The sequence below is a fragment of the Convolutriloba macropyga genome, chromosome 13 (assembly GCF_964194025.1).
Source record: "Convolutriloba macropyga chromosome 13, txConMacr16.3, whole genome shotgun sequence".
Lineage (NCBI taxonomy): Eukaryota > Metazoa > Xenacoelomorpha > Acoela > Convolutidae > Convolutriloba > Convolutriloba macropyga.
Genome location: NC_134480.1, coordinates 25,449,580 through 25,476,104, shown reverse-complemented (window position 1 = coordinate 25,476,104; position 26,525 = coordinate 25,449,580). Strand labels below are relative to the sequence as shown.

The following is a 26,525-nucleotide window of genomic DNA, read 5'->3' as shown; positions in this document are numbered from 1 at the left end:
ATAAGAGAATTAGTCTTTTTATTAACTTCTTTATATTCTTTTAGCCCAGTAGTAAACATTTCATCTACTTGTATGTTAGTGATATTCTGATTAAACTTATTATTATCAAGTTCTTGTTTTAATTGATTATCTTTAGAGATAGTATCTGCAGTAACATTATTACAAAACTTAACAATATTTCTGACTTCATTTGTTGATTCAATAAGCTCATTAATTAGTTCTTCATTAACTTGTGTTTCATTTAGTTGTAATGTTTTAGTTGTAACTTTATCAAAGTCACCCTTTCTTCGTTCAGTTATGTTTCTACGTTAATTGTCTATTTTATTAGAAGTGGATAATAAGTTATTGTCATAATACTCTTTATTAACAACATCTTTTTCATCTATCGCAGGATGTACAATTGTAATTTTATAGGTATCCTTCATATCAATATTATCATTATCTTCTAGGAATAACCCACGAGCCTTACTTAGTGCTAGGTTGTTTGTTGATGTTGATCCGAGAAGTGGGATCCCCGATGGACCTCCGTTCATGCTTCGCCATTGACGTTTAGCCTGATTGAATCTGTTTCTTGTCATCTAGTTGTATGTTAGTGATAATCTGATTAAACTTATTATTATCAAGTTCTTGTTTTCATTGGTTATATTTAGAGATAGTATCTGCAGTAACTTTATTACAAAACTTAACAGTATTTCTGACTTCATTTGTTAATTCAATAAGCTCATTAATTAGTTCTTCATTAACTTGTGTTTCATTTAGTTGTAATGTTTTAGTTGTAACTTTATCAAAGTCACCCTTTCTGAGTTCAGTTATGGTTCTACGTTAATTGTCTATTTTATTAGAAGTGGATAATAAGTTATTGTCACAATACTCTTTATTAACAACATCTTTTTCATCTATCGCAGGATGTACAATTGTAATTTTATAGGTATCCTTCATATCAATATTATCATTATCTTCTAGGAACAACCCACGAGCCTTACTTAGTGCTAAGTTGTTTGTTGATGTTGATCCGAGAAGTGGGTTCCCCGATGGACCGCCGGTCATGCTTCGCCATTGACGTTTAGACTGATTGAATCTGTTTCTTGTCATCTTTGTATTTGTTTACAGAAAGATTTATATTCAATGATTCTAAAACCTTATTATTAGGTTCAAAGTCTAACTCGGATTTTTATAATTCCTGTTCGTATTTTTTACCTTCTATTATCTCACCATTAATATCTTCTATTTTATATGTGGGTGGTTGTGTTTTTAGAACTTCATTAACTTTAAACAATTCTCTATTCCAATTAGATCACCAACTTTAAGTATAGGTTTAATCTTCCTAAAACTAAAAGTGCATTTAACTTTATCAGGATTATTAGAAGCATCAACTGGTGTCATATTAATTGTTGAGTGAATGTTATTGTTGTATGTTACAACAGCATCATTTAATTTATTTACCCAATTACCATCGCCATTGATGAACATAGGTTTATTTATTATGTGTAATAATGTTCTTATGTTCTATTAAATCTCTCTATGAATACAGCCTTTAAATCACTATAAGTAGAATATAGTTTTGTTTAATGTTCTTTAAGTAAAGAATTAAGTGTTTTATTGTAAAACTCACTACCTCTATCTACCCATAACTTTTCTGGTTTTCTAGGTTCAGAGCCACCTTGTGGATGTTCACTTAATACTATTTTAAAACCATTAGTTATAGATAAACCAGATTTATTCTTTAATGGAATAGCCCATGCATATTTTGTGATTATATCTATAACTGTTAATATAAACTTATAATTATTATTGTATTTACTTAGAGATGATTTATCAATTAAATCAGCTGACCATATTTCATCTCTATATAATGGTATTATTCTTCCTCTTCTAAACTTTGTTATTTGAGGGCTAAATACTTCTTTAGCTAATAGTTGTTGTTATTTTTCCATCATTATTCATTTACCATAGTTAAAAACAAAAATATCTAGTTGCTCTTGATTAATAATATTCATAGATAATAGTTGCTTAGATATATCTAGCATTTCATCATATAATCCATCATGACCAGCTTTTGTTTCTAGTATTAATAATTTTAATCTTTCTATTAAACTATTTGAGTCCACGTAGTGGTGGCAACTTTGTTGGTTAGGGTTGTTATTTAATCCCCTACCATATACATCATCTTTTATCCCTATTATATGTTTTATTGTTCTATATCTAGCGCTTTTCTTATCCCCTTTTCCTAAATCATATCTGATATCCTTTAAAAGCCTTTTAATTTTGTTTTCATCTTCCTCGATTTCACCAAGTTTATAATCTCATCTGACAATTCATATATATTATCCTTAACTATAAATGCATTTTCTTGGTAAATTAGTTTAACACCGTCCATTTCAAATTCACCAATATCTAAATTTACCAACTTTAACTTTAATTGGGGATTTGATTGAACTGACATTAAATTAATAATTTGAGCCGTGTCTTTATCTACTAACATTCCTGGTTTATCTCGAGCTTTCTCTGCAGCTTTGTCGTCGGACTTCACCAATGCTTCACCATTGACTTCAATAATGCTTCATTAAACTGGGAGCCAGCTTGCTGGATCATCTTAGTTTGTTTATCTAACTCTTGATTTTAACAATCAATTGCTCTTAATGTTTGTTCACTTAATGCTAGATCCCGTTCAGTGTTTGCATTTAGTGTTTTAGTTAAAGTATTAAATAACTCTTCTATTTCTCCATATTATTCTTGTTGTTTTAATTTATCTTCTAATCTATTCTTTCTGTTTTGTTTTTCTAGATAGTTTAATTCTATAAGTTCATCTATCTTAGTCATTTTATATGTATTGAAAAATTATAATAAGAGTAAAAAATGGATAATGAAAATTCTATTGATGAAAACTACACTGAGTTAAAAAAATGTTTAGCTTGTGGAAAACAATATCGGACTATGAAAGAGTTTATAAATCATGCTAAGGATCCCTGGCATGCTGAATTAATAATTTCAAGTTATTCTAATTATATAGACGAAAGGGAAACTAGCATTATTATGCTTCTTTATTCCTTTTTCTTTAGTGTTTTTAGGATAATTTTTGAAGCTATATGTTTTGGGGGACAATGCTATAAATTCCTCGATAATCATACTCCCCAGCTCGTGCTTAAACTTTCCGGGGACTTTATTATTAGTTTTTATAGGTATGTGTAGATTACTTAAGTCCATATGCTCATCACTAACTTTACCTTCACCATAACTTAATACGAAACTGTCCGTATCCATATAATGAAGTTGTAGACCATTAAGAGATGGTTGAAGAATATTATAGAATACATCAAACATATGTAATTTACTTAATTCTAGGATAGTAACACCTACATATACTGGAGAATCATATTTTTTTTCTTTATATATTCTATTTGGCTATAATCTCTATATCTAGTTATATTCTAAAATGTTGGTTTACTTACACTTTTCATTATCTCTTCGTCATCATGCAAGAACTTTTCATCTTCCTCGATTTCACCATGTTTTATATTAGGGTTAGTAAGAAAATTTATAAACTCATCTGACAATTCATATATATTATCCTTAACTATAAATGCATTTTCTTGGTAAATTAGTTTAACACCGTCCATTTCAAATTCACCAATATCTAAATTTACCAACTTTAACTTTAATTGGGGATTAGATTGAACTGACATTAAATTAATAATTTGAGCCGTGTCTTTATCTACTAACATTCCTGGTTTATCTCGAGCTTTCTCTGCAGCTTTGTCGTCGGACTTCACCAATGCTTCACCATTGACTTCAATAATGCTTCATTAAACTGGGAGCCAGCTTGCTGGATCATCTTAGTTTGTTTATCTAACTCTTGATTTTAACAATCAATTGCTCTTAATGTTTGTTCACTTAATGCTAGATCCCGTTCAGTGTTTGCATTTAGTGTTTTAGTTAAAGTATCAAATAACTCTTCTATTTCTCCATAATATTCTTGTTGTTTTAATTTATCTTCTAATCTATTCTTTCTGTTTTGTTTTTCTAGATTGTTTAATTCTATAAGTTCATCTATCTTAGTCATTTTATATGTATTGAAAAATTATAATAAGAGTAAAAAATGGATAATGAAAATTCTATTGATGAAAACTACTCTGAGTTAAAAAAATGTTTAGCTTGTGGAAAACAATATCGGACTATGAAAGAGTTTATAAACCATGCTAAGGATCCCTGGCATGATGAATTAATAATTTCAAGTTATTCTAATTATATAGACGAAAGGGAAACCAGTAAAATAATAAAATTTATAGAATATAACAAAAACAAATTAACTAGAGGAAATAGTGATCTGGAAATATATATAGGAAAGATGATGATCTATAATATACTAACTACTAAACCAGGAGATGCAATTGATCATTTTATAAAAGGAAGTATAGAATATTATTAACAAGTTTAATTTTTTATTAAGATTTATATGTCATTATATAATCTAATAGCAGCTTCAATTAACTTTCTATCTTCCTTAATTGTTAATTATTTAATATTATTTATTATTGCCTCTAATGATTCTTTACTTACATTTGACCCTAATTTTATTAATAGCTCTAAAGTACTATTATTGATTTTATTTACTAGATCTCTTTTGAATAGATATAGATTCTCATCATGACGATAGCTTTTAAAATTATTTGCATAGAATCTTTCATCATCAAATGTGTTTAGACTAATCTTACGTGTTTTTGTTGTTTTCATGTTATCGCCAACTTTTTGTATTCTACATTCATCTACTGTTCTCTGTGTATTATTCATTAATGCATCATAATAATCTATGTGCCTAGCATTATTATGCTTCTTTATTCCTTTTTCTTTAGTGTTGTTAGGATAATTTTTGAAGCTATATGTTTTGGTGGACAATGCTATAAATTCCTCAATAATCCTACTCCCCAGCTCGTGCTTAAACTTTCCGGGGACTTTATTATTAGTTTTGATAGGTATGTCTAGATTATTTAAGTCCATATGTTCATCACTAACTTTACCTTCACTATAACTTAATACGAAACTGTCCGTATCCATATAATGGAGTTGCAGACCATTAAGAGATGGTTGAAGAATATTATAGAATACATCAAACATATGTAATTTACTTAATTCTAGGATAGTAACACCTACATATACTGGAGAATCATATTTTTTTTCTTTTTATATTCTATTTGGCTATAATCTCTATATCTAGTTATATTCTAAAATGTTGGTTTACTTACACTTTTCATTATCTTTTCGTCATCATGCAAGAACTTGTTTTGAAAGAAGTGTAGAGAATGCATATTCTTCCAAATAATGAGTTATTCTTTAATTTCCTTACATCCTTTTCTGCTTCATTTTTAGCTGTTGCTCTTTTATTTGTATTGTTTTTGTATATAATCTCTACATATATAATCTTGTTTAAATTTAATTACTCTATGTATTTTTGTTACTTTTACTCCCATCTTAACATAGAACTTTAACATCCTATAATGAACCATATTTTCTGTTTTGTTGTTTGGCCTAAGATTAATTTCTCTGATCTTGCCTTGCCTCCATCGCTTTCTCTGTGACTTAATTCATTATCATTTATCTTTTTCTTATTAGGTATTAATGCTAACTGTTCTGTTCTCTCTTTACATTCATTAGTATAATCAATGTCACAAACTATATAGTAACCATGATCACTATCATCTGGAGTATTCAATATTGTATTGAGAGTAGTACTGTTATCTACATATCAATCACCCATTATTCCACATATACCACCTCTCTTTGCTCCAACAAAATTATCTAGCATTTGTTTATCTTGCAATGTATCTAATTTAACACAACTTGACATTAACCAACAATCAAAACTATAACCTTGTAAACTAACGTAATGAAGTGGATTGAGCTTGAATTCTTTCATGCTTAATTTAACATATTCTTTCATGCAACAGTCTAATATTTCCACATCATTCTGTAAATACTCTATAGTTAGATCTTAATCTGTTTTATGACTGTTTCCATTATTAAAGTTATCTACTTCTTCTTGTGTTGGCAATTTATTATGTAGTGGGGATTTGAACTCTTTTATTTTTAGATTGCCTATAAGATTGTCATAGGTAGCTTTACTACTATACAACTCTAAACCAAAGTATTCATATGGATATAATGTTTTAGTTTTACACCCATATATCTTTGCCATTTGATCTAGAGGCATAGCTAAGAAGTTATAAAGTTATAATTATCTAAGAATTTGAGACAACCGATGCTAAACATCTTAGACTTATCAGCAGCTAGGGGTATGTTATCTACTTTTCTTTAATCATTATTCTGTTTGAAGAGTTCACTGTATAGTAGGTTGAAGTCATAGCCAGAGCCGTATGGAATATTACTGGAATGAAGTTTTGTTGTTTGTGTCTTAGATTACATATTTTACATGCTGGTCCTCTATATTTACCAGTTTCATGACAATGATCTCTTACTTTATTAATACATGTTTTGCTGCAGATATGACAAGTGTTATTAGTTTCATGATATAATTTATCTTCTTCTGTGAATATCATATTTTCATTATGTTTGAAATTATTCTCTGTCTCTATTTCTAATAGATCTTTTCTATTTCTAATAGATCACTAGCAATTCTTTTGATTCAGCCTAGACCAAAGTAGTGCTTGAAGTTACCTTGCCAGGTGTAACCCACAGCTATTGGAAAATGTTCAGCTAGTACATATTTACAGTCATTAGTTGTGACTTCATTAGTGCAACATTCTATATCGGCAGTTATAAAATTTTTTATATTCTGACGTTTGTGTTCATTTATAAAAGTAATATGCTTTTTCTTAGGACAAACAATCTCTGGTTTGAATGAGTTGTTGCATTCGTGTTTATCGTATTTATTTTGTGAGTTAAACCAATAGGTACACCTATCGCAATAATAAAATTTAATGTTATTTTTATTTGGGCGAACTAACAGGGTTTCTATATTTTCTGTTAGGGCACAGTGTTCTATTTGACCATTACTCCAAACTAGTGTTCTTACATCTTTTCTATCTTTATTAAAATCATCCACTTGTTTAAACAATTCTATTTTGCCAATACCACAAGGTGTGTATACCCAAATATTAATATTATACAAATTCTGTATTCTTATTATATAAGCAAAGTCATCTTCATGTTGTTGTCTTGGATCAATTAGTTTATCTGCAAATTTACTTTCTCGAGTTGCATGGTGTGGGGCGGGATGTAGCCAAGCAGTTATATTAAGTTGTAAGCAATTGTATTTATAACTAGGTATACTTAAGATCGATTTAGAGTTTTTGAGATCGGGAGATAAATCTATATAACTACCAATAGAAGCTTTATTTAGTTCAATGTTTAACTGAATACTTCTTATTCCAAGAAACTCGAAATCATAACCATGACCTTCATATATTTCCTTTTCGAAATCTAGCCACCGATTGAAGTCACCATATATATATATATATATATATATATATATATATATATATATATAAATATATATATATATATATATATATATATATATATTGCTTTATTAATAATATAATCAGTACTGAAGAATATATTAGTAGTTTTAACTTCTTCTTTGGTTCTCTTCTTATAATCACATTCAGCCGTGATCTTATATTTAAAACACTTAACTTTTCTGAACTGGTAAGAGTTTTTAATTTCTTCTAAAGAGTAATTAGTTGCTTCGTCTATATCTTCAATGTAATTTCTACTTTTATCTGTAATATAAAACTCTCTCTCATATTCTGACTTGAGTTTATATCGAAATCTTCTGTGTTTGATGGCTATATTCATGCGATTGTGACTATTTGAATGGGTAGTTAGAGCTACTTTACTTCTAAATTCTTCATGACGTTCTTTACATATAAACCTAATTTTAGAATAGATATTGTTTTCAGTTTCAGTTTCTGATTTAGTTTCTGTTTTAGTTTTAGCCCTAGTTTTAATAATACAATCATCTTCTTCTGGATTATACACCCTCTCCGAGATTTCTTCTTCTTCGGACTCAAACATTTTCTCCAATAGTTCCTTATGTTTGAGATCGTATGATTGATGCCTGTATAAACCCTTCTTTGTTTCAAATGATAGATTACAGACATCGCAGAAGTTTCTGACACTAGTATTAGTTGATTGAGACATGATGTATTTATTTAGGGAAATAATTAAAAAATAATTTTTTGGAAAAATGAAAATGAAATGCAATAAACGCATAAATAAAGCTTGGAAAGAATGTTGTAATAATTGTAAAGAATTAGAATATTCTTGTTATGTATGTAAAAATATGGTTAAATTGAAAGATTATATAGAACATTTGGGATGTCATTATTCTGATCCCGATCAATATCTAGTATGTAGTATGTGTAATATTTATAAACATATATCATTATATAGATTTAGAAATAGGAAATGTAGACTATGTATTTATCTTCATAGATATAGATATGGTCATACTAGAAATCAATTCAGAGAGCTTGTTTATAGGTATAATATTCAAATAAACTAATTCTTCTTCTTCTTTAATTTATCTGTGAAGTAGGTTGATCCCTTTTTTTCTTAATAGATGCTAGATCTAGAATAAATAAGGGTGAAAGTCATTCCTAGACTAATTCATAGAACAATGATTTGATTTTTGTTAGAATATAGAGCTAATATATAGAAGTGGAAAAAACAAGGGATCCGGTAAGCAGTAAAATTTGACCCGATTCGACATGCGCGATTAGCGTATGGAGAAAGGGTCAAATTTTGCTGTTGGCTGAATCCCTTGTTTTTTCGACTACTGTTGAAACGACCATTTCTGTCAATATTATCTAATAACTAATCTAGAAACCATTTAAATTAGATCAGTTTTGTAGAAACTTTGAAAATTATAGTTGCTTTTGCTTCTATTTTAACAAAATGCTGAAAACACCATTTTTTACGGAAAAAAATTCTCTTTAAAAAAAGCAAAATCTCCTCTTTAAAATAAAATTAGAAGCTAATAAAAATTGGTTCAACTGTTTCTGAATACAAAATTAGGGAACTTTAATGTCTCAGTTCTCAGTTTTAATCGATTTATTCATTTCCATGATGAATTGTAATAATTCAGGAAGAATAGCAGACTTTAGTCCACAAATTTTAGTGGAAATCTGCTTTTTTGATCTTTTTGAGAACAAAATGGCCCTTTTCATTTTCAGAAAATTGATTTTTAATATAGCTTCTCTCATCTTGATTTTTAAAATTAATTTTTATGCAACTTTTGTTTAACTTTTTTTCTATTGTCTGTATAAACAAAAAGAGAAAGATTATCGTTTAAAAAGGGTTAAAGATCTGGTGATGATTTTAATGATGTTAAATTGATGTTGCAACGGGGCTGACAATTGAAAACAAAAATAGAAAAGTTAACTCCAAACAATCTATTTTAAAAGATAGAAAAATTAAGAATAAATAGATGCACACTCTTTAAAAAGTAAAAGTCAGTTTAGATTATATTGAGGAACATAGAATGTCTATTCTAGCTTGAACCATGGCTCCAGGTAAACTTTTACCGATATGGTTTCAATTGTAATCAAATTTCAACTGTATCAAAACATGTCCTGACATCTCCTTACATCACCAGAAATACATCAGGTCATCACCGTTGCCACCAGATTCTCTTATTTACCCCCTCCCCCTATCTCAGCATCTTTTCTTGAGTAAAAATTATATATTTAAGCTAATTTTATAGTTTTCCAGTGGCAAGAAGTTCTTACGGGCAGGTATCTCTGAAGTTTTCTGGCCAGAGAAATATATATTAATTTTTTATTTACAACTATTTTTGGATAACCTTGCCGGCTTTTAATCCATGTCATTATAATTTGAATTGATCTCATGTCTCTTATACTCTGGACCCACTACTAGCGCTTTCATGCTTCAATTTGAATTGTCTCTCTGTTTATCTCCCAGCTCTCTGTAGCTACTCTTCCTTTCAGTGGATTTTAAGATTATCTTTTATAATCATTTTATGGCATTCCACAAAGAATTGACTTGCGCGTCTTAACAGATTTTTAAGGGTTGGGAAATGAATCCGAGTGCAATATTTGGTGGCAAAGAGATTATGTTCTTTTCATAAACAATAACTATCCAACCTGGATCATTTCCAGTGCTGTGATAGATTGTTAGTTTTTCGGTCATTTTGAAGCTTATTTTTAATCTGTCTTCTTCGTTTTATAACTAGGTCAGAACCCAATGGTCGGAGGGGGATGCTATTGGGGAGCCACTATTTATTCTCGAACGGAAACCACCCTGAAAACATATATTTTAGCCAGCCGAATTTCTTGAGAAACACAACAACAAGTATCTACTTTTTATTCAGATTTTTTTTGGATAATCCTTTCAGCTGTAATTCCATGTTGGTAAAGTTTGATTTCGTCTCATGTATCTAATGTTTTGCACTTACTCTCGGTGACTTCTTTCTTCATTTTGAAATGGCTAAGTCTCCTACTTCTAGCCTGCTTTCTTTTATTGGTTTAAAAGTTACGCGATATAATTGCATATTTTTTCTGACCTTCAAAAAAAGTTGTTTTTAACGTCTCAACTCAAAATGAAGCCGTTACGACAATTACGTCACCAATGCTGCAAATCGGAGTTGTCCGCGATGGTGAACATGAGTGACGACGTTTTGTCACCACTTCTCGTGTGGAGGAAATATAAATTGGGGACACCAGTGACAATAAAATTGTGGACAATCCTTACAAAAATACGTCCCTGAAGTTTCATGTTTTTATGTCATCAATGTCCACAATTCTTGAGCAGAGGTATCGCCATGTGGATAATAGTGACACAGATCCGTCGGCCTTTCTCGCGTGTCATCAAATTCCGCAATCGCGGATATCAGCGACGAAGATTCCCAATTTTAAGCAAATTTGAACTAGTTTCCCTTACTTGCACTGTTGTCCGCAAAAGCCTATAAAATCTAATCTGAAAACATGGGGGAATGGACAATGCTTACATTTGCAAGAAAATTCGCCTGCTCAAAATGTAGGTTTGGCAACGTAATGAAAGTGTTTTAAGAATAAGCCGTTTTCTGGTTATGTCAGAGCAAATAAGAGAGATGTTTTTTTTTCAAAAATTTATTTTCAATGCTTCCGGGTTAGAATAGATATCAAACTTTAGTGCGTTCAATTTTTTTCTCTTTTTAAATTTGGTAGTTTTTTTACTATTAAATCTCTATTATTTCTCTATTAAATCTCTGAAGCGGTGTTTGATCAATAATAATCAAAGTTTAATTTTATTTCAGCATCATTAGCAAAAACGAAATATTGAAACAGATTTTCCACTATTTAGTTTTCCTAAACATAAAAAATAACAGATATATTCAAATAAAGCTATTTTTCAGCGACTTTACATCAGCAATTTATAGAAAAGTTGTGTCAAATGCGATGCCTGATTACTAACAAAAGTATGATTTCGTTTTACGTATCTAGTTTAATATTCCTTGTTTTAATGACCTCTATTTTGTGTAAACCACTATTAATTGTTGATAGTGTGACGGTCAATAGATCGAAAATGATAACCAAATAAACTGTTTTCCAGTTCTCTTGCTCTCCGAGTCTCCAATGATTCCTGCTAGTTTAATAACCGCTACCAAGATCACACTAAACAATCAGACTAGGGTTCAAAAACAATCAACTTGACTTCAAAAACCAAAATCTCGATCTGGCCCGCAGAGCCTTTGTTATGTTTGTGAGAGTAAAGTTGTTGAAGAAAGCAAGCTTTTACTTCCATTTCCACAAAAACAACAATTGTTATTTCAATCTTCAATTGCTCGCAATTTATCAGTTTGCCTCTCTAATTTGGCCACAAAGATTAAAACCAGTATAAAATTGCCAATAAATTTTTCGAAGCTGCCATCAACTTCTACTAAATAGAATAAAAACTAACGGCAATATTTCTTAATAACTTTTATTGATTTCTGATTTCTGAATTGATATTAGTTTGGAGTTTTCAATTGCTAATAACATTGAAGGTAATAGATCGTTTTTGTACAAATATGTCTCATTGATACATTTTTCATTGGTATACACTTGGTATTATAAGAAAATTCAAAATCAAAAACCGATTGCTAATTTTCGATAAACCATTTTTTTATTAAAATAATTTTAATATAGATCATTTTGGATTGAAGTTTTTGGCAGTCAAAATCGATTAACATTTCTCCTCACAATATGTGACAGACAAAGCGTAACATTCCATTTTCAACGTTTTGAACATAATATAATTCAAGCAAAAATAGGAATTAAATATAAGTTGCATCAGGCAATTTTTTTTCTCTTGGCAGCTACATAGCGGAGAAAAACTAATTGAAAGTAATTGCAGGCTTGCCGAATGCTTGTTGACGAGATTACTATCTCAATTATAAACCAAAACTTTAAAGAAGGATTCCTCGCTGTTTCAGATTGCTTCATTCCAAGCTCAGTTTTTAGCAACAAGTAAATTAAAATCATAACCATGCCGTTTAATATACTTGCAACAAAACAATAAACAATTTGAAAAAAATGGTTCAAAGTTGCCATATGCCAAATTTCAATTTGAGATAAATTGTAAATTTTAGATAAATAGGGTCAATAATAGCAATATTATAGCGTCAAGTTTTGACACTTGATTTATTTTGCATGTAAAGTATAGTGCAAGTGTTTTCGACAATCTTTGGATAATTTATCTTTTCTTACTCGATTTTTCTTCTTCAATTTGAATCAGTACTCAAACACTATTTGGGGATAGAGTTGCTGAAAATTAAAAAGTCTATTCGTGAGTCTTGCAAAAATGCTGAATTTTCTTTTCAATACCATTTTCCACAATACAAAAAAGTGACATTAAGCAGCAAAGTAGTGTTTAAAGTCATGTAATTCAACTCGATTTTGAACAAACTGATGAGATAGAAAAAAACAAAAAAGTTTGAAAACTGTAGATTAATTTGAATGCGCAACATCTCAAAAAACATAAAACCGTAATAATCGTGACTTGAGCTCCTGTTAGCTTCCTACATAAAAAGATTTTCAAATAAAAATTTTGTCTTTGCTAGTGAGTAATTTGCCTTCACAAAACTTTTGAGCATCTCTTAAAAGGACCATAGCACGATATCTGGAAGTTTTAGATAAAAAACTTTTCTCACAATTTCTTCAGGACAAGATGGGATTTTGTCAACCACTTTTGTTTTCAAATACATATATATACACACACATTGCACCTTTGTGCAAATCGATCATTTGTAATGAAATAAGTGCTTCAGAGGAAAGAGAATAGTATTCTGATTGAAACCCTGAAACCAATCCATACCGGTTGAGGGATGGAGCTTATGAGGCTTTAAATGCGAAATTATTTTTTCTTGCTTTCGACAACGGGTTTTGGTTGATGGAGCTCAATAAAACTGCCAGGCGTATGGTCTCAGCAAAAAAATTCTTTTAGAAAATTATATATTGATACCTTGCGCTATTAATGTTATTAGACGTCTTGTACGTACTTGTATCTATTTTTCTCTGAGTTAACTACAAGGTAGTTCACCGATGGTGATTCCTTGATAAATGGTTCACCAGAAATTATTCTCTGATGCGTTTCAAATTTTTGTTCCGACCCTCTTGAGAAGGGAGGAACTATATACTCAAATGGGTTTTTTTTGTTCCGTAAATTTTCGCCGATCGATATATTCATCGTAGAGAGTTGAGACTGGTATCACTAGAAAGCTCGTCCAGCGTAGAATATGGAATTAAAAAGATTTTTTTTAATTTTCGTTTTCTACAGGGAATTATCGAGGTTTAAACTTATGAGAAAAGTAGAGTGAATTCACGTTGTTTTTATTCACTTTTTCCGGAATTTTCGCCTAAATTTTCGTCAATTTTGCTAAAATTTAATAAAATTTTTGAGAATAGTGTCGTTGTTTGAGAATAGAACAATCAACAAGCATTGTTGATTGTTTTGATTTATTTTTTGGAAAAAAACTCTGGATAAATATTACAAAATTCAGCCTTTTTCATCAAAAAACGGCACGAAATAAGCTACTTTAGTCCAATTGGATTAAATTTGCCTGCAGTACAGCCCCAAACAATACTCATACAATCTTTGTAGACTCAGAAGGGGGCTATTCCTACTTCGGCGTCCGTTAGGGGTGCTCTGTAATTAAAAATTCGCCGTTTTTTGCTAACTTTACTCGTTGGTTTTCAGAAATGCAGAATTTATTTTTGAGTTTTCAACGAACAAATAATCTATATCTACAACATTCGAAAAATCAATTGTTCCTAACGGACAATAAGCATTAGCAGGGCTAGTTTTGGGCCAATCTTGGACTGTTACAATCCAAAAAGAAGTCGGATTGCAATCAGTCGGTCTTTTTTTTAAAAAAAAAAGACGTTTTTTTAAATAAAAAGGAACAGAACATGTCAAATCAAAGCGTAGGAGTAATAGGTCTATTTGGCTTTCAAAGGAGCTCCAAGCTAATGCATTTAATTTTTTACTTGTAAGTTTATGGTCATTTCGACCTTTAAAAATAATTGATTTTCAAATAAATAATGGCTTAATTAAATTTTCCTCTATTTTTTTTGTTGATTTGTTCAACTTCTAGCTTAGTGTCAGCAAAGAAAGAATACTTCTTCATTCTACTGATTTGAAGTGTATTCTCGGTTGTGGTTCTAAGCCTGAAGTTATTCCTTTCTGGATTTGATACCACTAGATTTCAGTTTTTTGTTTTAAGATATTTGCCAGTTTTTCACGTTTTCTAGCTTTGTCACCTTATCACATTATTGACAGTTCTCATATCACACTATAAGCGTTCAAAATATATCATTATTGCACTTATTAAAATCCTGAACAACATAGATTACCGTTTTGACAGCACCGACACCTCTTTCTTGAAGAAATTAATTGAAATTTTGTCTTTAACTGTCATTTTTACTTTGTCGTTTGGGTTGTATGAAATTTTCTGTAAATGGATAGGTTTCATCGGTTTTTCATGGACAAATTGATGAGCAGATCTTCTGATATTAGTACGTAGCTGATGGCTTCCATGACTTAGAAAAAAATTGTTCAACAAAACTAAAAAAAAAGATTTTTAACTTCGAAAATTTGGTCCTTCTAAATTTCTTTTTGTTACCTGATCTTGTTAGTTAAATACAGGTCAAATATGACATTATGGGTGACAAGGGAAGGTGTCAAAGGGGATTGATGTCCCAAAATCTATTTTTTTCGTATTCGTTATGACCTTACTGGCTTCGACACCGGTTTTTCACAAAAGCAAAGAAAATTAATTTAGTTTTTGTCATACTTGACGTTGTTTTTGTACACGCAAGAAAAAATCTGGATATTTGCAGGTCTCATGGCTTCCTGTGGATGAATAAGTGACCCTACTTAAATAGTTTTTTTGTAATTAATGTCTTTCATGACTTTGGATGTAATTTTGCTTCGAAAAAAAAATCAAAACAAATACATACTTTTACGTTTCGCTTTTTTGTCAACTTGTTACCTAGTCTTACTAATGAATGGCCATTTACTACTTTGTCGCTCTTTGAAAAAGGCGCAATCGAAAAATATTTGAGGGCCAAAATATGGCTTGACGGTTTGGACAGCGTTTTCTGTTAAGTTTCAATTGAATTTTTGTTTGTTGTTGTTCTTTTTAGCCGCTGAAAAAAAGGAATAAGGACAGTTCCTAATGCCCTTCTATAGCAGAATTAGTAAATGTAAACCTTTGGGATATTTTTTTGGTTTCTAATGTTTTTTATTAATTTGAATTTAATTGTTTAAAAAAAGCGAATGTTTTAGCTTTTTTGTTTTTGTTCTTTTTTGTCTAATTGTTACCAAAACTTTTTTTGACTGGTCCAATATAATTTCTGGTGGTTTATAAGTTATTTTGTTTAGTTTTAGCTTTATCTGATGGTATGTTAACATTGTTATTAAATTTCTTTTTTTCAAAACCGATATAAAATTTTTGATGTAATTAATGTTTGTTGTTGTTGTTGTTTGATTTTGCTGTTCAACTTGACTCGCTTTCTTAATATTGGCATATCACAGCAATCAATTGCATCAATTTTTGCTCCTCTGAGTTATTTGCTTTGGAGGCTATATTATCGTTCATACACAATTTTTTTTGAAAAATACTTGTGCTTTTTTGAGTTTTTTGGGATTCCCAAAAAAATAATTTTTGTGTTTTTCTATCTGTTCCTCATTTGGTAGACAATTATGCCAAAATTGTGGATGGGCGGGGTCGAAACCTTATGTGCCATCGCCGCCTTGTTTATTAACAAATCCAATAACATTAAATGTTAAGTATTTATGCGCAATGAGGGTTGATGTCAGACAAACTGCTGACCGATGTTTTGATAGTTTTTGCATTCGTTTAAATGAGCTCTAAGTTCGATAATTCAAAACTGCTGCTGCAGCATCGGTACATTGTATTACATTGGATGATAAATGAACACTCATAGTTTCCATATAAGACAAACAGACATACAAGATAAGCCATTACGGGCGTCTACCAGTACCAAATTTTGTATTACCAGATTTCTCTTTTCCTATGTTGATACATTGTGCGTGTGAAAAACACTTTTGTTCTTCGCAAACGAAAAGGCGGTGCCCTTTATGAAAATTCCAGTCAGTGTTTTTTACTTTTAAACTGGAAGTTGAAAAGTGAAATACTGCTTTCCACAGCTAATTTTATTTTAGGGAAGCGCCATCCAAGAAATTTTGCTTAAATAGATTTTACATATTTTAGAACCGAATTTTGTACTTTTACGGATTGGAAGCAATAATAACATATAAAAGAAGCCGCCTTCCTTTTTAAGCGCATAGGCTTAAAAAACTCCCAAAATATTACTAAATTTTGCAAGGTAGCACCAAACAATTGACCAAACAAGGTAAGCATAATCCACAAAACATTAAAACTTTAAAATTGATTAAAATTTTGCGAATCGCCCTTACAGTGGAAAGAAAATACATTTCACATTCATTTGATCTTATTTTACATTTTAATACTCTTAATTGCTTTTTGGAAACCAGTTTCACAAAATTTAAGATCCTACCGCATGGAACGAGGTCGGCACCCAAGAGTGCCGGCCAATTTCTTTAGAAGTAGATTATTTCGACACCGGTAGACGCTCGTAATGGAAGGGGATATCAAATGGAACTTTGTGGTACTCTCAACTCCCTTTTTCATCGGCGGATCCAAAATTCAGATATCGTCTGTATAGTGGTTCACGGTTTTAACTTTTAACAATAATTGTTACTTGCTCCGGGAAGGCCAGAAATTATATCAGAATATTTACATTGAACAGTTTAAAATTGTGCAAGACTTTCAGATTAGGAAATTCCTCCAAAATTTAACCTAAGACTTTGGATTTTACAGGCTGAAAAGTTTTCTATCAAACTAAAACGTTTCTCTTCTAAAGGCAGTGTCGTATTTTTGATATTTCATACACTCTTCAATTTCATTTTTAACCTAATAATTATTTATTAAAATCTTGGTAAGTTTTCGATCTATCGCTAAAAACAGTCTATCTATAATAAGTATTGATGAAATTCTAAAACGCTATTCATATTATAGCAGAAGAGATTAAATTACAGAGAAGTAAATTCTATTTCAGATTGAAGGCTTGCTTTCTTGAAACGAGTCTTGTTTACGTACTTTTTTGAATTTACTTGGACTAGATTTTCTAATTCTCCAAAGAACAAATTTGAAACATATTTGAAACAAATTTTCTTGAAAAGAGACACAGAAGAACCAATACACCAGTACTTTGTTTTGTAGGACAAACTTCTTCAAATCAACAAGAGTACTCTGAGTTTTTGTCAAAATTGTGGAGGATCAGAAAAACCAATTTTCCACAAAGTAAGGAAATTAAATTCTTAGTTTTCTGTTCACCAAAGTTCTCCATCCACTAAATTGTTTTTAGCGAGGAGGCGAATGGCAAAAGAGGTTCTTCTCCTAGCGTTGTTGGAATGGTTTTGCCCCAGACGAACTCCAACGGCTATCTTGTAAGACCTTGCAAGATTCTGACAAATAGCCTTTATCTTGCAAGATGCAAGATCCGGACGTTTATGTTGCAAGGATCTTGCAAGATCTTGCAAGATAACCGTCACAAAATTTTGTTGAAAAACCACTTGTTTTACACTTGTAGACAGTCAAAAAATTTGATCTTACGTTTTGCGTAGCGATAATCTGACGTTTTTTACTGAATAAATGTGAACATAGAGCATAGGAGGAAGTGACCAAAGTTAACGTTTTATCCTTATTCAAATATCATCTCGGATTGAACTACAGGTTTCAAGCAATGCTCAATCAATCAAAATACCTGACTTGGAATAGTACTTTAGCAAAACTAAACTGATCATATCAATTTCTTTGATTTCGACCTTCCTTAATCAAAATTTTTTGAAAAAAAAAGCGAGAGACCAGAATGCTGTGCTAGTATTTCTATTTGAAGTTTCTGTATGAATCGATGATACATCGGTCTATAAGGTTCAAAGTTTTAGTTGAAATATTTTTCTGGCTCCATCTTGGCAAAGTTTTGCAACAGCCTTAAAGACTTGAAATAAGATCCGTTGAACCAGGTGGTTGGTTAAGGCAAGCCTTTTATAGTGACGAAGCACTCAACAAATTAGAAACTTGATCAGGGAAGAAACATTGGTGCAATAACAAAAAAAACATTTATTCCAACCAAAAATCAATTGATTCCAACCAAAAATTAAACTCATCCAATAGAAAGAAATTTTTGAAAAAGGGAACTAAATTGCTAGGTTAATCACTATCATGGTTCTGCTTCAACTTCATAATCAATCAACTGGGTTTTAAAGTCCCTCCACTCAAATTATTTCACTCAAATCTCCTACTTTTACCGAGAAATTTTGTGTGTTAGAGTGCAGTTGTGTCAACCTTACCCTGTGGTCATCTGGGCAGAAATGTCAGTAAAACCTCGTCCTTCTATCTCGTGGATCCACGAAGACCACTCCGCCTCCACCCCTGAGAACAACCCAAGCAAGAGGATGAGGTCAGAGATGAACAAACAGTACTTCGCCCGACTCATTCACAACAGGGCTAAACTCAGAGTCACGTCCAGGACATCTGCACTCCTCACAGGTGAGCTTCGTCATCATATTGTCAAAATCGATGTCGGATAGACCGATATCGCCTCTGATCAGGCAATCTCACGGCAGACTGACCTCTGATAAGGCCGTCTCGGGCCAAATTTGTGGTCCCTCAAGACGGATATGATATCTGATCGTACAGTTTTGGACCAAATTGACCTCTGATCACACACCGTCTAGAGCACAGCGTCTCCTGACGTAGTTGTCTTCTTTGCGGCTGACCAGAACCCGAAAATTTGGATTTTGTTTCCTTAAAAAAATGCTTTTTAGAGACAATATTTTGGGAGAGAAATCTGCAAATTTTTCCGCTTACTATGCGGGCAATAATTTTAACTTTGCTGTTCATGTTGACAGTTATCCTTTTAAATTTGGCTTTAAGAAATTAAATTGTGTAGAATCTTGATTATATCTTTATATATTATAAGTAAAATCAATACAATGAGCGTTTTATCTTCCATGCGTATTTCACAGTAAGAAAATCAATTTTATTTAATTTAGGTGACCAATTCGCCCGTCCTAATTTGGTAGAATTTTCTGAGTGATGATTAAAGACCTTGCAGCAAAGCAGGATTATCTAAAATTTTTGAATGAACACTACCACATGGTTTTCATCACCATCGAGAAGTTATCAAACTCCGAGAATTTGAGCAGACGATAATAAAGAGGTGGTCATGTTGTTTTTAATCAACTCTTGTCGAAAGTACAACAGTTGCATATCATGCATCACACTGCAATAGACTAGACTATTTTTTTCCAACACCCTTCTGTTGTAGAGAATATCGTTTTGAAATGTACAAAATCTTTGGTATATTTTGTTTGAGTTATACAAACCCGACAAATTCCCGTGCATTTTTCCGGTATATTTGGTTTTCAAATGTAAATCGTTTTTATGTTGAGCTTGAAACCAAAATTACTCATATAAAATCGTTATGTTCCCGAATGAGTTGCAGATGGTTATCTTGTAAGATCTTACAAGATTCTTATAAACATTCGGCGTATAAAATTTTTACAAGATTAACATTCGCCTCACAAGCGTTTCACAAGGCAATCATTTTTTTGTAGAAAAACAGGGAATAAGAAATTTGGAGTTGATTGACATGAAAAAAAAACTTGATTGAAATTTTTTTCAATAATGTAGAACTTGAATGTCAGAAAATAAATTTTTTGAGAAATACAATAATACTAATAGTAATTGGGGTACTAATATAGGTGTTTTTATTTGTCCAGATTGAGTGTAACAAGAAAAGACAATTAATCTATTTAAAGACAAATAATTCAACTTGTTACACAAAAAAGCAGAAAAAAATGAAAATTAGATTATAATGATTTTATGCATTCAAATTGTCTTTGAAAGACAAATTCAAATTGTCTCAGTTTTTGGCTGTAACCCGAAAGCAAAAAGTAACAATTTTGAACTGAGGCAGTAAAATTTGTAAGCGATTTTCCAATAAACTAAAGCTCAAAAAATTGCTCTAAAATGCGCAACGATTTCTCAAGTATCCAATGCATTAAAAAAGAAAAATGAGTGTGAAACTCAACCGAAACGAACGTGCAAGAATCTTACAGGATAGCCATCTTATGTAGAAATTCTCTCAGAACTTATAAGATAGCACTCTTTTATAAGAATTCGAAACTCCGTGAAAGTTAATCAGTAAATTTTTCCATTCATGATCAGCCTGTTTGTTGAATTTTCAATCTTGAAAAAGAGACATATTCATTCAGCTAGTTTTTCCAACAATCTGAGGCAGAAATATCCTATCTCTTAAAGGGTTTCTTGCGATCAAAAGCGTTTCTTGCGTTCTAAGATCAAACATACAAAACATTTCCTGCGCATAAAACTGATGATGCAGACGGAACAGAGCACTCCAAAAATTTCTGCGTTTAAAACCACATTACGATGCAGAGGTATACCCAAATCGTCACGGGCAGATATGCCCGATGCGTGTATCTTGTGTTCGTTTTTACTATGTTAATAGTGGTTGCATGTATTTGAAGCACTTTAAAGCTTTGAAAACTTTGATTAAATCTTTATTAAAGTGCTTATTGCATGCTCAAAATGCGCGCGAATAATAGATACCTAAATTGAGCGGAAACGTGCTACAAGATTTGTTACCTACTTTTCGCACCGAATGTTCTTTTATTTCGCAAAATTGGCGGAACCCCTTTTGCGGAAAGTAAGATACAAAGGATGTCTCCTAATTTCGTTTGTTGTATGTATTTATTTTTCGAGCCAATTTTACTAAGGCGGAAATTTTGGGGTATACCTCAGCATCGTAATGCAAAGATTTGTTATAATTTTTTGTCTTTTTTATTTGGTATTTTGGACTAGGGCTAGCAATAGTGGCGAGAAAAGAATAGCTGAAAAATATAGTCTAGTCCCAGAGGTGCTGTTTCCGATTTTCGTCGTATTCATTGGGCGCTATTTCGTTGGTCAATTATGCTGTACTGATTATTTTACTGTGATTAGGTTTCGCAATGATTGCCATGGTAGAGACTCAACTGACAAAAGACGCCGTTCCTGATTGGCTGATTGTGTCATTCTGCATCTCCACCACAATCCTCATTGCAGTCCACCTGTTCGCTCTCTTGATCTCAATCTGCATCCTGCCCAATCTGGAGGCCACTAAGCAGAGGGCCCTGGATAATGTGGAGGAAGGGAATGCACCAGATGTACATGACAGGGACATTCTCTTCGAGGGATATGTTAAGGTTAATCAAGATTAATAGTTTTTCATTTCCATTAGAAAGACATGCAAACTCTTGCATGATTAAGCATCATTTTCTAAGGCTTGTTGAAATGGATTTAGAATTCAACTGATTTTCATTTAAAAACATGTAAAAACTTAATGTCTCGGATAATTTTGTACCAATTCAATTCAAGTTCCAATTCATATGACTGCACAAAGTAGTTCATTTTTGATAAGCTGGCTGCGGCAGCTTATCGAAATTTCTTGCACGAAATTTCGACATTTTTATCGTACGAATCTCATAGTAAATAATACCAGATTTTTCATATTAAAAACTTTTACCCGCTCCTTCAATGAAATATTTCCTGCTTATGTAAACTTCAATTTAGAAACCGATGTTTCTCAACTGCCGTCTCATCGATAAGAGTTAATTTGCGGTCTATCTTGCTAATCTACATTTTCTAATGCGTTTCTTTTCAATTACTTACAATATCAGACTTTTTATCTTATTGACAGGTTGTTAAGAGCAATGGTGGAAAACACTACCCCATTTAAGGAACGGGGTGGACACTGTGATACACCACCGGTAATAACGCTCTAATTTTCAATTTACAGAAATTAAAAAAAAGTATAAAAAATTTTTAAGATATATTATACAATAGCAATTCTCAAATTGAAAAAAAGATAACTGAAATTATGTGAGGGCATTATTGATTGCTTCTCAAAAATGATACAAAAACAATGAGGTGATTTTCATAAAGCGAAAATGAAACAAATGTCAATGTGAATATTAATTATGATTTCAACACCCAAATTTATCACTATATTAACCCGTAAAAGTCTTGACCTGAAATTGCTCTTGTTTTTGAAATACTTTATATCAAAAGAAAACGTTTTTTGTCAAAATCCTTTTTCAATTGAATATGGCTCTGGCTCTGTCATGAGAAAATATAAGAAAAAATTAAGAAGTGATTAAATTCTGAAGGATGCTGCGGGAGTTTGATTCAAATTTATTGAACAGAATATATAATTTCGAACTTTGAATAACTGAAACTATTCAAATTAAACCGAACCAATAGGAAAAGTAAACCAAAACCGAGTTTTAGAAAAATTGCGCATGTATTTTTATCAGAAAGATAACAACAACTTTATATTGTGATCAGAATTTTTCAGAGTTTCAGTAAGCACCTAAGCACCTAATATCAAAAAAATCAAATTAGTATTATTCGTTTGTTCTTTCTAATAAAAGAGATCAATCATTTTCTTCAGGGGCTTTGAAATCCTATATATCAGATACAAGAGAGTGAGCGACTAAAAAACGGAAAATATTTTGAAAAAACCTCAGATATACTCTTTCTGTTTCTTTTCAAAGAAAACCTCTCATTCCGCTGAAATGTTTTGCATCTCTTCTCTTCATTTCCACAATTGTAGAAGTTCATTAATTTGCATATTGACTATGGTACCAAAAAGCTATGTACATTGAGAACGTTTTTAAACAGCGCCACCAAAATCAAATAACTCAATGTTTTGATTTCAAATAAGTTCTTTATTAACAGGTTAAAATTTTTCAAATTTTTAATTATCAAAAAAATGTTTTGTACAATTTTTACACAGTTTTCTAGCTTTATTTGAGTCATATTACCGACCATATTTCTTGCAAATTTTCCAAATGAAATATTTTGTAATCTTTGATTCAAATTTCACGCGTTTCTTGATGCCTTGGCGCAAATCAAACTTTTTGAGCAAAAGTAGCGCTTAAAGAGTACAAATTGGTTTTAAGGTATCTTTTTTAGGTACCTTAGTGTATTTGAACATAAATGAGCGGTATTATCGACTGATATAATTTACACTTATTTTTTGGATTGTTTTGATGTTCTAACCTCTGATTAAGTAATACTAACCTCTAATATGTATAGAAAATTATGCATCAATTTGTTCACAAATTTGAAAAAACAAAAATTTAAACTTTTCTCTTTTCTCTCCAGTGGAATATGACATCTTAAAATGCTAATGTTGAGATTCCAGACAAAAATCATCGCTAATTAGACTCAACAGCTTTAAAATTTTTTGTCTGCGCTGACATTGCGCGGGAATCTACGTGTGATCGGACTAACATGCGTTCTTAAGATGTCGTGAAGTGAGGCTGATCAAATGTCCATTCGGCCTGGAACCTGAACCTAGTAGACATATTTTTACCTTTAGCTCATATGTAATTATTTATGTTAAGCCCACGTCCTATAAAGCTAGAAAATCCTTATCAATGTAAACGTGCAATAAGTTTCTCACACAGGCTTAGCAAATCAACATTTTATTTACTGATAATAAAGAAAATAATGACCAAAAATATTGTTGATATGGGAGGGGACAGTTCCTCGTAAGAATTATAATTTCTTAAATATTTGCATGGGTAGAATATTTCAGATCGCCTGGTTCTGTGCCACGGCTGCCGGGATCCTCCTGTTCCTAGTGGAAGTAACCCTAATCTCCTGGGTCAAGTTCTACCCCTACTCCCCCCAATCTGCATTCATCTCCACCTGGATCCTGTTCCCTCTCCTCTTCATATTCTGTGCATTCGCAGCTCACTTCTACAGGAAGATATTCATATACAATGCCATGGCTATATCTGGAGATTTGAAGGATTTGGAGAGAATGGCCAACTTCAGTTCGTCCGAAATTTTGAGTGTTTAATTTTACAAACTTTCTCCTTGTCTAAATTGGTTTGAAGCAACAATGATTTTAAAATATCTGTGAATTGCTTTCATATATCATAGTTGGTCCCAATCATATATTGTTTGGAGTTCAATAACAGAGTACGTACAACTTAACCGACGATTCTGATAGAATCATATCAATGATTACGGAAACTGCTAGGGTCCGCAATCACTATAGTTTACTTGTTGTTTTATTCGCGATGTTTTTTTTAGTTTATTTTGAATTAACTAATTAAATTTTAAATTTTCAGAGCTTCAGTGCTCGGTTTTGGTTGGTTCATGGTTATGAATCTCATTTCGATAGGCCTATTTTTTGATCGGTTGGGAAAGTCATGGGGTAAATAATTAAACAAAATTTTGGCACTTTCATCATCAGTGTTCCTATAATAACTGTTATTATTGCGCCCAGAGGCCATATCTCTGTCCAAAATAAAAACCGAATTTAACCGGGCAGGTACTCCCCTAGGTAATTACATGACAATTCAGGGTAAGCAACAAATTTTACTTTCATTTTATTTTTCTTAAGAATCCTGTTTTTTCCTCAGCTCCCTTTTACGTCATTGACATAACAATGCGTCGGCCTAGTTGTAGTCACGTCCCTAACAAATTTGTAAAATGATTATTTTCTGCTTCCTCGTATGGTAATGCTCAAAAGTTGCGCGAAAGACAGGCGTAAGTTAGGGTGGCGGTCAAGCAAGCCGATAGGGAAGCAATCTGAATTTTGAAAATGAGGTCAAGTAAGCCGAAAAATTATTTCTGATAGATTACATAACTATTACATAACTTTCGGCTTGCTTTTCTGTCGGCTTGCTTGCCTATCGGCTTACTTTGCATTCGCCGTAAGTTAGATCTAAATTTTAGGTTTGCTCTGTCTTTTAGTAGTAATCCAAACTATTTGCATTCTAATGAGACAAAACTTTCGCTATTGGGACCAATTTAGACAAGAATGTTGTGTGAAATAGGCTCCTGATTAGAACACTCATCTATTTTATTCCATAGTGGACTCTTTCGGGTTTAATTACAGTGTTCTAACACACTGCAAAATAAAGTTAATGAAAATAATAGTTAATAAAATTTGCTGTGTGTGTAGAAAACATTAATTATAAAATTTGATAGCAATAATAATTTGCAATAATCATTTTTCTATGTGAAAATATATTTCGGCTATAGTACTGTTTCTTAATGGTCAATTGTTCTTCAGGTTTCTTTTATTTTTGTCGTCCTATTCAGTTGTCCTTGACTGTGGACCACTCATTTCGAGGCATCAACGGTAAAAGTTAAATTGTAAGCTTTCAATTCAGAAGTTCTAGAAACTCTAGAAGTTCAAAGTTGCAAAAAAGTGTCAGAATTGAGGTGCATGCAACAAAAATTTCCAGTTTTTATCGCTGAATGTGATGCAAATAAAATTTTAACCAATAAAAAGCTCAAATCTAACAATGACTGAACGCCTATAATCAACTAAGAATTTTAGGGGCAATTTTTTGTAAGATATAGAGGTTAAATTCTAAGCTGTCCTTAGAGCTCAAATTCTCAATACAACCACTTCTTGTTGCTGAAATTTTTCTCTTTTTTGCTGCTAAAAACCGCCGATCTTACAAAATTTCACGCATACTTTTTTACCACAAAGTCAGAAAGGAATCTGATTTGAATAGAAGAAAATTAGTTTAGTACGTGCGGAAGGACATTTAATCCTATACACCACTAATACGAGCAAGTTTCCCGCAAATTTACGAGCAAATTTTGTTATACATGCTCCACTTGCCCGTTAATTATAAAACCCCCGGAAAATAATGTCTATTTTTCTACCACAAAGACCACAGAAGTATCTTCATTCTCCATTATATTTCTTAGTCTTCACATTTAACTCTGCACAAATTACGGCTGACTATAGTAAATCTTAGCCTCTTTTGCCAACTCAATCCTATATCATTTTTTTATCCCTGATACAGACCTATCCAACATAAAGGATTGGTGAGGAGATATTTTTTCGCAAAACACTTCTTATGGCGGCCAATTGTACGATTGT

At 31.7% G+C, this 26,525-nt stretch overlaps 2 protein-coding genes across 3 annotated transcripts in view; both read left to right on the top strand.

Annotated features, from left to right (window-relative positions):
- LOC142352258 (epidermal retinol dehydrogenase 2-like) overlaps window positions 1–26,525 on the top strand; it is a 328,166-nt gene that overhangs the window by 231,062 nt on the left and 70,579 nt on the right. The window lies entirely within an intron of this gene.
- LOC142351891 (calcium release-activated calcium channel protein 1-like) lies at window positions 11,913–24,565 on the top strand. Its single transcript, XM_075404144.1, has 4 exons — window positions 11,913–12,001; window positions 18,873–19,093; window positions 21,569–21,810; window positions 24,210–24,565. Exons 2-4 carry the CDS (start codon window positions 18,916–18,918, stop codon window positions 24,474–24,476), a joined length of 687 nt encoding a protein of 228 aa, XP_075260259.1. The 5' UTR covers window positions 11,913–12,001; window positions 18,873–18,915; the 3' UTR covers window positions 24,477–24,565.

Coding starts and splice junctions, on each gene's coding strand:
- LOC142351891 (XM_075404144.1), top strand. CDS start 18,916: ATGTCAGTAAAACCTCGTCCTTCTATCTCGTGGATCCACGAAGACCAC. Junction 19,094..21,568: donor GACATCTGCACTCCTCACAG/GTGAGCTTCGTC, acceptor TACTGTGATTAG/GTTTCGCAATGATTGCCATG. Junction 21,811..24,209: donor TCTTCGAGGGATATGTTAAG/GTTAATCAAGAT, acceptor AGAATATTTCAG/ATCGCCTGGTTCTGTGCCAC.